Source organism: Lactuca serriola, chromosome 2 (genome assembly GCF_051521515.1).
Source record: "Lactuca serriola cultivar US96UC23 chromosome 2, Lser_US96UC23_V15, whole genome shotgun sequence".
In the NCBI taxonomy this organism is placed as follows: Eukaryota; Viridiplantae; Streptophyta; class Magnoliopsida; order Asterales; family Asteraceae; genus Lactuca; species Lactuca serriola.
Genome location: NC_136409.1, coordinates 80,519,437 through 80,534,631, shown reverse-complemented (window position 1 = coordinate 80,534,631; position 15,195 = coordinate 80,519,437). Strand labels below are relative to the sequence as shown.

At 33.7% G+C, this 15,195-nt stretch overlaps 1 protein-coding gene across 3 annotated transcripts; it reads right to left on the bottom strand.

The window, feature by feature from the left end:
• Positions 1 to 2,139: 2,139 nt before the first annotated feature.
• LOC145086456 (thymidylate kinase-like) lies at positions 2,140 to 4,454 on the bottom strand. Of its 3 annotated transcripts, XM_079024215.1 has the most exons (7): positions 4,181 to 4,454; positions 3,727 to 3,778; positions 3,282 to 3,614; positions 3,108 to 3,219; positions 2,669 to 2,728; positions 2,479 to 2,583; positions 2,140 to 2,402 (listed from the first exon to the last, which is right to left on the bottom strand). In XM_079024215.1, exons 2-7 carry the CDS (start codon positions 3,759 to 3,761, stop codon positions 2,286 to 2,288), a joined length of 762 nt encoding a protein of 253 aa, XP_078880341.1. In that variant the 5' UTR covers positions 3,762 to 3,778; positions 4,181 to 4,454; the 3' UTR covers positions 2,140 to 2,285. The 3 variants fall into 3 exon arrangements, with proteins under 3 accessions (XP_078880341.1, XP_078880343.1, XP_078880342.1); XM_079024217.1 differs by lacking the exon at positions 3,727 to 3,778 and having other exon boundaries at positions 3,282 to 3,619; positions 4,181 to 4,453; XM_079024216.1 differs by lacking the exon at positions 3,727 to 3,778 and having other exon boundaries at positions 4,181 to 4,452.
• Positions 4,455 to 15,195: the final 10,741 nt, after the last annotated feature.

Genomic DNA, 15,195 nt, shown 5'->3' with positions numbered 1-15,195 from the left:
TTCACAACTATATTATCAGCTAAAAACTCTTAATACAGTTAATTTCACAGGTTAATACACAAAATTTAGCGCTTAATGCAATCAATTCACAGTTTAATACAAAAAATTCACACATGATATATGCAATTTATAGTTTAAACAGAAAATTCACATCTTAATGCAGTCAATTCTCAGTTTAAAACACAAAAATATCAGTTTAATACAACAAAGTCATACTTTAATACACAAAAGTATGCATTTACAAATATATTATCAACTTAAAACTCTTAATGTAGTCAAAATTCATAGGTTAGTGTATAAAATTCATAGCTTAATGCAATCAATACACAGTTTAATATACAAAATTAACAACTTAATATAGACAATTCACAATTTAAACAGAAAATTCACAGCTTAATGCATTTAATTCATAGTTAAACATAAATATCACAACTTAATAGACAAAGAATGAAGTAGATCTGAAGAATGAAGTAGATCTGGAGGTTATTGGACATATGGAGGCGGCAAAGAGCTTCATGCTAGGGATGGCAAAAATCCCCATACCCAATGGGGAACCCGAAACCCGCACCCGTTTTGACTGGGGAATCCCCAGGTTGACCGGGGATGGGGAATACCCTTGGGGATGGGGAATACCCTTGGGGATGGGGATAGGATACCCTTAATCCCCGACCCTGGACCCGTCCCCGACATATATTAATATATAAAAATACTACAGAACATATATTTTTAGTATAGTTTATAATACATAAAATTTGAGCTAAGTAACCTAACTCATTAGTAATTACTTGGTTGAAATTATACTTTTTGCTTTTTCTTTTATCTAATTTAAACTCATGTGTATATATATATATATATATATATATATATATATATATATATATATATATATATATATATTTTCTCTTTGGTTGATCTATTTTACCTTAAATATCAATCTGATAATTTTTTTACTTGATTTTTGATGTATGTATTTAAATTTGGTAGAAAATTTATTTATATTTTTTCTGCAATTTATGGGTGCTTATATATTTTATAAAATCTTTAAACTTATGCTGGTAAAATTGAAATATAGAGTTTTTCCTTACGTAAAAGTTTGCATGTTAAAAGAGAAAAAAAAATCCCTGTGTTCCCCGTTGGGGATCCCCAGTCCCCGTTGGGGGTGGGGATGGGGATGGGGATTGGGGTCCCCTGTGTTCCCCGCCCCCATTGCCATCTCTACTTCATGCTCCATTGGATCTGTTATTCTAGCAAAGCGGACCAGAGAGTTTTCTTGTGGTCCATCAAATCTGAATGTCGGTAGTTTGGAGAAGAAGCACAAATCATAGATCTAAAGGTGTATAAGGTCAGATCTGGTGTTTCGTCGATGATAGTTGGAGTTCGATAGTGATGGTGGTAGCTGGCAGCAATAGTTACATATATGGTGGCTCTTTGGATCGTAGATCTGGACCTGAGAAGGTGAAGTCACTGGATAACTTTAGATCTTAGAGGCTGAAGGCGTTTGGTGAGTTTTTTGGTGGTCTAAAGTTGTAGTTGAGAAGCAGATGGAGGGAGGTAACGGCGGCAGTGGCAAGAGGCTGTCAGTGGTAGTGACGGCAGCAATAGGTTGTAGAGTTGTTAGGAGAGTTTGAGAGATTTTCTTGCAAAAATATTCGAGATGTGTTTACTTGATCCGAATGGTTGGAGATATGTTTTTGGGAAAAAAAATCAAAAATCTTGGAATAGACAAAAAATAAATAAATAAATAAATAAATAAAAGGTTAAATGTAAATGGTTTTATGTTCCTTAACTTTTAATGATTCTTATTTTAACTTTTGCCTACGTTCATTTACCCTAACATAAAGATAAACAAGGATCACTTATCCATGGTTTTGATTTGATAAGATCCCAGAGATTGAGGTTGTCGCATCTAAACACGTGTTTCGATAACATGTACAAATTTTTGAATTCCTTTTCCAGCAACAGAAGAAGCATGAGTAATCCGCACTCAAGCCTTTAATTTTTTAAATTTTTTTCTACCACCATTCTTTAACATTTTTTACGCAACCTACCTGATGTAACTCACTATATCATAACCCATTTTATTAAGCTTAAGTACTTGATGTTAAACAAGTATAAAGTAAGAAATATATACCGAGTATAGATGAGGAACAGATGTAAAAACAGATCAAATATACATACAATAGCTTCAAAGCTGAAACCAATAACATTGGAATCAATTAAAATTTAAAACATGACAAGATTAATATGATTATTCAAACGTTCCCATGGCATAAATCAAATCATTACTACGACAACCAGAGGTGAGAAAGTGGTTTCCCTTTTTTGCAACAGACTACACAATCCAAAACAATCTCCTTCATCTGTTTCTCAACATCTTCCAAAGGGAGGCATGCATCAATTATCTGTTATGGAATCATCAAAATCAAATGTAAAACAACAAAAGCCTTAATTTTAAAACAACTTTCTTTGTTTTGTTACCTTCCATGATGGATCAGTAAGCATCTCATAATACTTGGCAACATTCTTCTGAAACTCCAGCTGCTCATATCTCTCGCCTCCATAACCTCCTCTTTCAGCAGCTTTCTACAAAACTCCAACATACCATAACCACATTGCCAAACAAACAACCATCTAAAATTACAAAAACTAATTAAAAAATAAAAATTACTTTTGGAGGTATGTTGAGGTACATGACCAGATCAGGTGCCAACAGTCCCACCTCAGGAGCCTGCACCACCACCACCACAACAACAGTGTGTTTCAAAAAGCACTAGCAACTTGGAAAATAAGATATAATGAGTAAATTACTGAAATTGTCCCTATGGTTTGGTAAGAATTGCATTTTGGTCCCTAACGTTTTTTTTGCACTCAGATCGACCCTTTGGTTTGATTTTGTTGCGTTTTTCGTCCCTATAGTTTGGTTAAAATTGCACGTTTGGTCCCTAACTTTATGTACGTAAAGGACGAAAAACGCAACAAAATCAAACCAAACAGACGATCCGAGTGCAATAAAAAAGTTACAGACCAAACGTGCAACTTTGACCAAACCATAGGTACGATTTCCGTAATTTACTCTAAGATTAAGCATTTAAGCCTATGAATCTGACCTTACACCATTCGATATCAAGACCTTTAGCAGATGAGAAAGCCACACCTGAATAAGAATACCGGTCAACAATCAGGGAAATCCCACTTTTAAGCTTAGCCTCCATTAATGATCTGTATAAGAATAATGATTAAATCAAGAATCGTTTCAAATCCACCATGAAAGCAAACTCAACCTTTTCTCCCAACGATTTGCACTGAAGAGTAGATGAATTGTGTGATCATCCAACTGAGATTGATTGGTAAGATAAGAAGAAATCATTTTCCCCACAGCAGTATCTCTATCTGGAAAGCGCCATGATTCTACCGGATACCCAAGATTATTCAAGTATGAAAGTAGCCTTGCAGACTGTGAGGTCTTCCCACTTCGATCCAAACCTTCTAGAACAATAAGAGCGCCTCTTGCTTTAATTTCTCCATTACTTTCCATGTGAACCTTTTGTGAACAACACTTGACTGAAAACCGGAGGTTTAATGATCGTTGTACAGTAGTTACAGCTCCAAAATTTCTACACTAAATAAGTGTAATGTTAAATTCAGTGATACATAAGTATAAACGAAAAAGATATATATATATATATATATATATATATATATATATATATATATATATTAACTTACAAAAACTTAGACAAGGTGAAATGGCAAGCATGCATGTTCTTCGACCCCACAACTGAATTTAATTATTTAAGAAAAAAATCATCTTCAGAGAACAAAATTTGAATGAAAAATATACAGTTTTTTGGTGTGTTTTAAATTGCTATTGACAAAAGAAATAACCCGAAGTCGATCATAACTCAGGTTAAGTTACTGGAAATTGCTAATGAAAAATCAAGTGTTATGTATTTGAAATTGCTACTGAAAAAACTCAAGTTATGCAAATAGCAGAAATGGAAAAACTCAGGTTAGGCTACTACAAATTGCTACAGAATAAACACAAATAACCTTCTACAAACAAACACAAAGAAATTTCAGGAGATTGCCACAGAAATTTCTAACTGATTCTAGCCGGGAATGGTAGATGACGAGAGTTTCAAGGAGTACAAACAAACAAACACAAACAAAAATTACATACCTCCTACAGGCGCCGATGCTGCTTGCTGGATTCTCGCCGGATATGGTGGCGATGGTTTGGTGGTGTGGTGTGGTGTGGTGGCGTGGTGTGGTTAGTTATGTACCGGTGTTTGTCGGTCTGTGGATAGCTGCCGGCTGGATGGCGATGTTGAACTGATGAAATGAAAGCCGTAGTCGAAGTGGTCAACGAAAGAGACAAGAGCGGGACAGCCTAGGGCACACTTTCAAGTGAAAATTGAAATCCATTCTCTTTCTCTAAAAAAAATCCAAAAAAAAAAATTACAATTAATACTAAGCAGAAGGTTCCCCACGTTGTGGGTTGGAAGTTCTTTTGTATGTAAGTAGAGTACATTGCCGCCTTAACCGTAGTCACAATTAAATACGTTGCTATTCTCTACAATTTGTTCTTTTACTGCTTAAAAATTAAAATAATAAAAATAAAGAACATTCTCCTTTCTAGAAAAAAAATCCAAATTACAAAAAGCTAAACATTAAAATGAAATACATTGCCCTATTTTAGTATTTTGTTTTAAGATATGCTAAAAACTCATTTAACATCTGTAACATCCACATATTCGGGTTAGTCAATTTAGAGACAATAAGCGTTAAAAATAACTTTTTTGATATAAGATTATTTAGAATAAATAATTTTGACCAAGTTATAGTATATGTCACAAGGGTTCCGTACATATAAAGAACGTTGAAATCCGAGTTATAACAAACAAGTTATGACCCGTCGAAATTTTACGGTAAAACCGACACGACACCGGAAATCGTAAAAAGTGAATTTACGATAAAAATACATTCTAGCCTTAGCGATCTAAATGAAATTCGTAGTATATGTTAAACCGAGAGCGTTCATAAAAAGTTCGTCCAAATCTGACTTCGTATGAGGAAATTACGATTTTTCTAAGATTTAGCATAACAGTGCACAGCCCGGAAATTTGAATCTTATATCGGTCAATTTTTAGCCAAAATAATCTAAACGAGAAATGAAGATATCGTTAATAGGAGTTAAACAATAAAAAGACAGTCGAAAACGAAGCTCGTATGCGAAAGATATGGACGAAGCTTAGTCCATACTCTTAGAGCGCGGCGAATTCGATAAAGTTTTGTAAATTCGAAATAGAATGAGAATTAACCGACAGAGTCTATATGAAAGTTAAAGTACTCATAAATACCAACGTGTGGATATAAATAACGTCGAGAATAGAGCTCGTATGTTAAAGATATGAATGAAACTTAATCTCTACTATTCAAGCGCGGCAAATTCGAATACAGTTTTGTAAATCTAAGAGAGAATGAGAATTAGCCAACAGGGTCTAAACGAAAGTTGTAGTAATTGTAAATACCAACGCACGTATATAAAGAACGTAGAAAGCGGAGCTCGTACACGGAAGATACGGACGAAACTTAGGGTCTACTCTACAATAAAACCCCTATAAATAAGAGATGAAATCTTCATATTTTCTTCATACCTTAAGCCTTTCTTTCTCTCTCTAACTTCTCTCTAGACTCCCTAAACCCCCCTAAAGCCTAGGAAACTTCCCTACGCTAGAGGAAAGCCCCGGAGCGCACAAAGGCTCCAAGAAAATTAACTTTTCGGCTTAGAAGCTCTGCTCCAGCGGAGCCCGGTTTTTAATAAAACCCGTTGTAAGTGAAATAAGTCTACCACGCTTTAAATATAGCTTATATTTAACTATAATATCGTTATTATGAACCTAGAAATAAGATTTATCAGTGATTCAAAGTCGTTATATTGATCGATCTCTTACGGGAATGATGTCTAGGCCGTGATTTAGTGAGGTGTTTAAATTGGGATTTCCAAACAGTATACTTCGTATACCAAACGGAACCTACCTCAGATATGATCCTACCTGGTTGTTTATTACTTAATAGATCATGAAAATAGACTTTGAGTTAATGATGAATCCAGACTAATAATTAGCCTCAATAAAGATTAGAGTAAAACTTAGCGATAATAATGCTAGGTTTTGTCGAAGGAAAATAGAATCGTTAAAAGCGAAGCGCTACCCGAGTTTGGAATCATCACTTTAACAAGTGAGTGCATGGTCATTTTCATCTTACACATAGATATGAAGTATTTAATATAAATTACGTGTAGTGAGTGCATAGTCCCTTTCATCTTACACGTAGATATGAAGTATTTAATATAAATTACGTGCTGTGAATGCATAGTTACTTTCATCTTGCACATAGATATGAAGTATTTTATATAAATTACGTGTTATGTGTGCATATAACATGTATACTTGCTATGTTGGATAACGATTTTATACATGTTTTAAATAATTTAAACTGTATATGTATTTTATATTTATGAATATGTTGGGTAAAACATGGGTAGATGAATGATGAGAGATGAAAGATGATATGAGTGAATATTGGCTGCTATAGACTTAATGCCTAATAAATAACATCGGCAGCTATGGACTTAGTGCCTATTGGATAAACGTTGGTAGCTATGGACTTAGTACATGTTAGATAAACGTTGGTAGTTATGGACTTAGTACATGTTAGATAAACGTTGGTAGCTATGAACTTAGTACCTATTAGATAAACACTAGTAGCTATGGATTTAGTACCCGATGAATGAACTTGAGCAGCTATGGAATTAATGTTTTACGAACGAGCATTGACAACTATAGATTTAGTGTCTATCGTATAAACCTTGGAAGCAATGGACTTCGGATTGAAGGAATGTAGGATAAATGATTCTTAGGGTTGACCCTTAAGAGTAAAGAAGATAATGGGGATGAGTAATTGGGTTAATTGTTTGATGATTAAACACAATAATTATATTATTGTGGGTTGAAAACCCTATGTACTCACCAGGTTTTCCAACCTGACCCACTCAGTTTATTTATACCACAGGTGTCGATATGAAGCTACATTACATTGAGAGATTAAGGAGATGATAATCACTAGTGATAATAAATATAAGTTATGTTTATGCTTATGTTTCTGTATTGACAATGACATCCCAATATTTTAAAATGAATAAAATACATGTCTTTGGAGATGCTTTGATAATGTATTTATCATGTTTTTTTTTCTGGAAACAATTTCTGTAACTATTTTCTTTAAAAGGTTACTCTGATTTTCAAAATAAAGTGTAAACAAATCGGTCTTTTCTGGCTGTGAAAATGGGGATGTCACAACATCAGCCCAATGAAACGCATTTGGATGAACCCTCAACCCTTCATGTTTCGGTTCCACATGCATAAATCTATCGGACAACCTTTTTGTGTGCCTCACACGAACCCAATGGAAATATAATATGGTTTTGGGTAAAAAAAATAAAAAGAAACTGAACAAAAAAACATAAACAAAAACGTTTAAATGAGAAGTAAATTGTCATTTAGTGTATTTACCATATATATATATATATATATATATATATATATATATATATATAAACGTTACAAACAGCAATGTAATTCATGTTTTGGTAAAGAATTAAATAAATTGCAAAAGGAAAAAAGCAAAATGTGTAAATTCAAAGTACATTGCTATTTAGTGCATTTACCATCTAAAAAATGGAAAATGCACCTATCGGACAACCATTTTGTGTGCCTCACACGAACCCAATGGAAATATAATATGGTTTTAGGTAAAAAAAAAAAAAAAAAAATCGAACAAAAAAACATAAACAAAAACGTTTAAATGAGATGTAAACTGTTATTTAGTGTATTTACCATCTAAAACATTGTAACAAATTGTATGTTATTCGTGTTTTGGTAAAGAATTAAATAAATTGCAAAAGGAAAAAAAATATGTAAATTCAAAGTACAATGCTATTTAGTGCATTTACTATCTAAAAATGGAAAATGCACCTAACAGCAATGCACTTTGGTTTTTGGTAAAAAAATTCAAAACAATTTGCACAAAACAGAAAAAATGTGTAAATTCAAAATACATTGTTATTTACTGCATTTATCACCTAAATTTGAAAAAACATAAATGACAATATATTTTGGTTGGAAATTACAATATTAACATAATAGAGGACATGGTCTTCAAGTTGCCCATAACTACTAAAAACACATGGAAATTTCACAACAGGTTGAATAAAATTATCTGAAGCTTAATTGCCGTAATCATAATCAAATTTTAGAACGCAAATAATGGACCCATATATAAAATTTCCTTATGTTGAGTCATTCCAACATAAAATTCATATATATATATATATATATATATATATATATATATATATCCTTGACTAAAGATGATTAAAACCTCAATATAAGGTGTCGTTTGGTTCATAGATTCTCAAGGAATTTGAAGGAAAATGAATTTAAAATCCATAGCAAAGTGTGTTTGACTTACCAAAGAAAAGGAATTCGTTTTCCTTAATTAAAACTATATTCCGTATTTGAATGAATTACAATTCTTTAGTAAATCATTAAGAAAATAGATTCCATGAGATATTCATAAAAAAGATAAAATTGACCTTCCTTCCCTGTACAAATCATCTACACGATCTTCTCTCAAAACACAATCAAAAACTTGATTAAATTATCTCTCATTTGACAAATCAACAAACCAAACAAAAATCACATTCATTTTCTTGTTAGCCAAACACATATCAAATTCCAATTCATTTTCCTTCATATTCCAATTCCTTTGTAAGATTCCATTCCTTCAAAAAAAATTCTAGGAACCAAAAGCCACCTAAGATTTTAGACTTGAAATGAAGTATAATTTCCTCTCCCTTAATTATAGCAAAAAAAAACTATTCCTAATTGAAACTTTTGTTTTATATAATTAACATTGCTAACTAGCAACACTTATCATAATTATCATGCTCCCACTAACATGATAATTGTTAGCATAACACTTATGTTCCCACTAGCTTTGACATGTACTCAGAAATTAGTTGGACTTGTAGAAATCAATACTTTATTGACTTTCTTACCAAAGTTTAGATTTCTGATACGAGATCAAAATCATACACCTTTCCTTGGATAGCACACTTATGCCCTGAGCATTTGGAAAATTTAGAAATGGTGAATATTATAGCACATGCAATCGATCCTATATCCGAAGCATATGGGAGACGATTCATGATGTCTAACATAAAGACATGATACTAGACTAGTCTTTTTGCTATAATATTTCTATTTCTGTTTGCCAAGTTCTCATAATTCAGATTATGAAAAGGGATGTCGTAATCATAATCGAATTTTAGAACGCAAATAATGGACCCATGTATAAAATTTCCTTATGTTGATCCATTCCAACATAAAAATTCATATATATATATATATATATATATATATATATATATATATATATATATATCCTTGACTAAAGATGATTAAAACCTCAATCTAAGATTTTAGACTTGAAATGAAGTATAATATCGTCTCCCTTAATTATAGCAAAACAACTATTCTCAATTGAAATTTTTGTTTTATATAATTAACATTGCTAACTAGCAACACTTATCATAATTATCATGCTCCCACTAACATGATAATTGTTAGCATAACACTTATGCTCCCACTAGCTTTGACATGTACTCAGAAATTAGTTGGACTTCTAGAAATCAATACTTTATTGACTTTCTTTCTAAAGTTTAGATTTCTGATACGAGATCAAAATCGTACACCCTTCCTTGGATAGCACACGTGTGTCTAAACAATTTCAGAACTATGAAAAGGGATGTCGTGATCATAGTCTCAATTGTTTAGACCTTTGTCATTCCTCACAAGTCCATGTTAGTGTGTCAGTTAACCACAAACACTCCACTAACGACTTTAAGAAAGCAAATATCACAATTGCTATCTACTTAAAATCTACTTAGTGAAAGCGTTTCCTCACCATCATTTTCATGAATCGGAGAGACAACTTATGACACTTAGATTTTATGGTGTATGTGTTCCTTTCCATGTGCATTTTACAAAAACATAATCTCAAGACAAGGTTAGTGACAAATCCAAACTCATATGGATTGAACTTGTGCAGTCCTTACTTCTTGCCACCTAGCAGCACAAGGGTCTACCATTGCTTCCTAGTAGTTATGCAACCAATGGAGAACTTTTCAGAGCTCATATGCAAAGCCAACTTTAATTGGAACGGGCATAGAAATAGAAATATGTCAACACGATAGGTTACAAACCTCAAGTTGTGTGCTAGTGATAAACTACAGGTTTTTATTCTTGATTAGATCTTGAAACTTTTCCAATATCTTTAAGACTCCCACTGTCCTCTTGACATATAAGACTCTCTTGCCAAATATTCAAGAGATAGTGTGGATTCTTTATCAAGACAAACACTTCACACAATTGGCCCGAGTTGTTCTTTGTTTTGTCCAAAACATCACAACTTACCAATTTCAAATGTACAAGAGTAGAAAACAATTTACTCTTACATTTGACAAGTGTTATAAACCTTCTTTAAGATATGTCACTCAAGTTACAATCTTGGAGTATGACTCTAAGACTTGTTTTGGAACGAAGTATGATTCGTCTTCTTGATTTTAACCATTTCAACAATTCATGACTCCTCTTCTTAGCCATAAGAATGCACTAAGATATCCTTAAAGGATGAATTGTGATATGGTCTCACAATCATTAAGATGATCATAAAACATGATACTAAAGTACTCTCCCATCTTTTTAGATTTGAGAAACTTTTATCTTTCTGCCAAATTTGATTCTTCTCATTCGTTCTGCCATACATCGAAACTTTTCCAATGCTTCAGAATTATACTTAAACTTGTAAGTATAACCATATTTACTAAACTTAAGTAAATCATGATGAATAGTCTTATTTATTTGTGTGGTGGACTTGACCTGTGCACAAGAATATGTACTTGATCCCTTTAGTCCTTCTCTTGACTCACATATACATGTGAACAAGGAATTAGTCTTAATTTTCCAAAGATGAAAATTCTCATTCATCATACTATACAACTTTCATGATTACAAGTTTCGGTCTAATTGAAACTTGGGTGATGAGAATCTTTCCTTATTTGGTAAATTTAGACATTATCACAAATGAAAGAATCAAATTCACATTTCCATTATTGTTAGACACATACAAATATCAATTTTTCAATAAAAGCCATTGCAAGGAGATATAAACTAAAATAAAATCAAATTTTTATTTATTTATAAAATGCGGAAAAACTTTTTCCTTACAATGTAACTTTAAATGAAAACTATGTTATCACATATTTTCTAGCAATCTATCATAACTCTTAAGTAGTAGCTCAAGAATCCGATCTTCGAACCATGTAATTGAAATCCATCTTCGCGATCAGATTCAACATACTCTTCTTTTAAGCTTCCTTCCCTTTGCTTGATCCTGTCACATCATGTACCAAGAATCAGCACTTAGGAAATTAACAGAGTTAAATAGTGGACTTACCTGAAGCCGAGTCAAACTTTTTGACTTGACCCTTTCTCAGATCTTGCAGGTAGTTAGGGCAGCTTTGTAACCAATGCCCCTTCCTTTGGAAATAGACCCATATGAAACCTTTGGGAATGGTACACTGGACAATCTCAGACTTAGCCTTTCTCTTTACCATTTGGTCAACCGAGATGACTATGGTCGATCCCTTTCCACTGGGAAGAGAAAGCTTTTCTGGATTTCCAATGTTACCATTGTCAATGTCCATGGAAGTTTAGGAAGTTGATCTTCTAATCAAATTTGCTTTACTAGTCCTCCAAATCATTACTGATTTAGCAGCACCAAGCAAATTGTCATACCCCCAAACCGTAAAACAAACGGCGGAAACGTCTGGGGTGGAGGACGTCATGCGTAGTATGACAATAATTGCATCATAGTAAGCAAAGTAAACATAACCATTACAATATAATATGAATATTTACATCTATTTGTTTCATTGTTTTTATACATCAAAAGTATCAAAAATATAAGACGTGACTCCATAAGCTCCGTCTTCTCAAAAGTCGGCGATAGTACCTATCTATTGATGTCCTGAGAATACAAGCGATTTGAAAACGTATGAACATAAAGCTGGTGAGTTCATAAGATTGTGTTGTAGTGAAAACCATTGTTATCATGTTCTGAAAAATGTATGCATGCTTCTCAAGAACATCCAATATTTTCTAACATGTTTGTTTGTTAATGTAGGTATCGTATGCCTTGTTTAAAACCCTGGCTACTTGCCACTATGCAATGTGTGTTCTTGTTTAATCTACAAGAAAGCTTTGGTATGAAATCCTTGGCTATCCTTAGTAATGTAAACAATGTATATAACGTTATTCTGATTGTTTGTAAAGTACTGAAGTTTAACTGGGAAAATCCTATATTTTCCCTTAAATGTGTGCTGTTGCTTTAATGATTCTGAAACTGTAAGGCATAAGTATTTCCACATTTATATTATTAAAGCAATTGTTCATGAGATGTGTATTATTATGTAAATATGTCATTATTATCTACTGGCAAGTTTTATAACCATACTAAACTTGATACGGCATGAATTGGACGCCAATATCCTTTATAACTTTGTCACCTGTAGACCTGCCGGTCCTACTGTAGCTAGCAGCAAGGTGCGGGGTAGTCAATCCCGTATAGATCTATACACAAAAATCACGTTCTCCCTCTAGGATATTCTAGTTCATAAGGGTAGTCCTCCACTTAGTTATGTTTGTAAGCGCCTAAGGACGTGTCTCCCAAGTAGATTAACGACTTTACAAGTAATAATATGTGAAACGTAACGTTCTTTTGTACTTGAATTCAATGTATGTCTTGTAGAGTAAAAATAATTATACTTAAATAATTATTAACTGTTGTGCTCTTGTAGTAATGTATGTCATAAACTAAATCTGTCATAGTTTATATGATTGACCATGTAAGTAGTTTGTATTGGTAAAACTGGTAATGAATTCCCCAAACTATACCTATTATAGTTTGACTGAAATGTTAAGTTCGTGATCTGTTCTGAAAACTATGCAATTATGTTTAGAAAATGTCCTTTATGCTCTGCATAATACAAAAGGGATAAAATATCTATATGTTTTATGAAGCGCGTTGGTTTGTATCAATTGCATAAGTTTTAACTCATTGAAAATATTTCTGTTTTAGTTCACAAAATCCTTCGTGTTTGGCTTGTATTCCCCCTGAAAACGTTTAAAAACTATAAAAGCGTAGGGGTATGAACTCACTGTTTGTCGGGTGCAAGGGTTGAACTGGAAGATCCTCGAGTTGATGTATGTGGCACTCAACGGAATCCTAATATCAATAAATACATATATGTATCTAACTTAGCGATTTCGTTAGATAAAGTGTTAGAAAAACACTTGTTTTCTGTTAAGGAATGTTACCGGGACTTGATTGAATCGAGGGAACAGGCTTTTCACCACTTTAGAGATGTGTACGGCCGTGAATGGGGGTTTACAGCCATGAACTGGGTTTATGGTCGTGAACAGGGTTATGGCCGTGAACTGTCTTTCGAAGGGTATACAACCTTTGATTTTGATGAAAAGGTGTTCCAAGTGCTCCCAATCGACCCTAAATGACGATTTTTGATGTTTTTCGGAAGAAAAGAGGTGTTTTAAGGTGTTTACGGCCAGAGGTTCTAGAGAGAGAGAGATATAGAGAGAGATAGAGTTTTTGGCCAAGAAGGTTCAAACGAAGATGGATTTCCTGTATTTATAGACTGGGGGGTATGGTCGGTGGTGGGGTCCACCTGGTACCGACCGCAAACGGGTTTACGGCGGTACACGAATTTACGGCCGTAAACTCGTCCTGGCCACACACATGCTGTTTTTCGCGCGATATTTGGTTCCGAATTGTATAAATGTATATAATTTTAATTATATAAATCACAATAATTTTCCAAACCAAAGAATTTGACGGAAATCCAATAAAATTTCAAATTTTATTAACAGAAGTCGGTTAACGGTAACGGAATAAGTTTCGGGTTGTCACATCATCCTCCCGTTAGAGGGAATTTCATCCCGAAATTCAAATATAGATTACAAATTAAAGACTCGGAAAGAGATGCAGATATTTCTGTTTCATATGATCTTCACGCTCCCAAGTGAATTCAGGTCCCTGCTTGGCATTCCAACGAACCTTCATTATTAGTATGCGACTTTGCTTCGTTCGTTTGATCTCCCGATCCATGATTTCGATTGGTTCTTCCACGAAGTTAAGGTTCTCGCTGATCTTGATCTCATCGAGAGGGATCATAAGGGTTTCATCGGATAAACACTTTTAAAGATTCGAGACGTGGAAGACAGTATGAATATTGTTAAGCTCTTGCGGTAAACGGAGTTTGTAAGCTATGGGACCGATCCTAGCAAGGATCTCGAATGGTCCTATGTATCTCGGATTTAGCTTTCCACGCTTTCCAAAGTGTATCATGCCTTTCCATTGAGAGACCTTCAATAGAACACAATCTCCAACCTGGAACTCCAAGGGTTTTCATCTCTTATCAGCGTAGCTCTTTTGTCTGTCTCTCGAATATTTTAGTCGTTCTCGGATTTGTATGATATATTCCGTAGTTTCTCGGATGATTTTTGGGCCGGTGAGAGTGTTGTCGGGGACTTGTCCCTTGGGTAGCTGCGTGTAGTGATATGATCCATCTAATAATCATTTTGGGAGAAGTCTGGTTCTTTGCTATGTCCTTTCTGTTTAACAATTTCTGATTCGCATGACCACCTTTTCTTCCAATGTGAGTTCGCAAGTACTATTTGGAATCATTATTGTTCCAAGACTGGAATTGATGTTTCTTATTCCAATTGGAATGATTTAGTTCTTAATATATGTTCTGGGTTAAAGTCTAGAACTGTTGAGAATTTGATAAAAAAATGGGTGTTGGCTAGTTGTGTTTATCATATTTGTAAAGAAAGAAATCTAAGGATTTTTTGTAATTTGAGAAATTCGGATAGAGGAGTGATTTCTTGTATTGAGAATGAAATTAAATTGAAGTTGATAGGGTTGAGGAAAATGAATATTATGGTCAGTGAGGAAGTGTTACAGTCTTGGTGATATGATTCATCTAATAACATT

What these genes read in the sequence shown, in the direction of transcription:
- LOC145086456 (XM_079024215.1), bottom strand. Translation starts at nt 3,761, where the DNA reads ATGCATGCTTGCCATTTCACCTTGTCTAAGTTTTT. An exon ending in TTGATATCGAATGGTGTAAG is followed by an intron (nt 2,729 to 3,107) that starts GTCAGATTCATA and finishes GTGGTGGTGCAG; the next exon opens with GCTCCTGAGGTGGGACTGTT. An exon ending in TTACTGATCCATCATGGAAG is followed by an intron (nt 2,403 to 2,478) that starts GTAACAAAACAA and finishes ATTCCATAACAG; the next exon opens with ATAATTGATGCATGCCTCCC.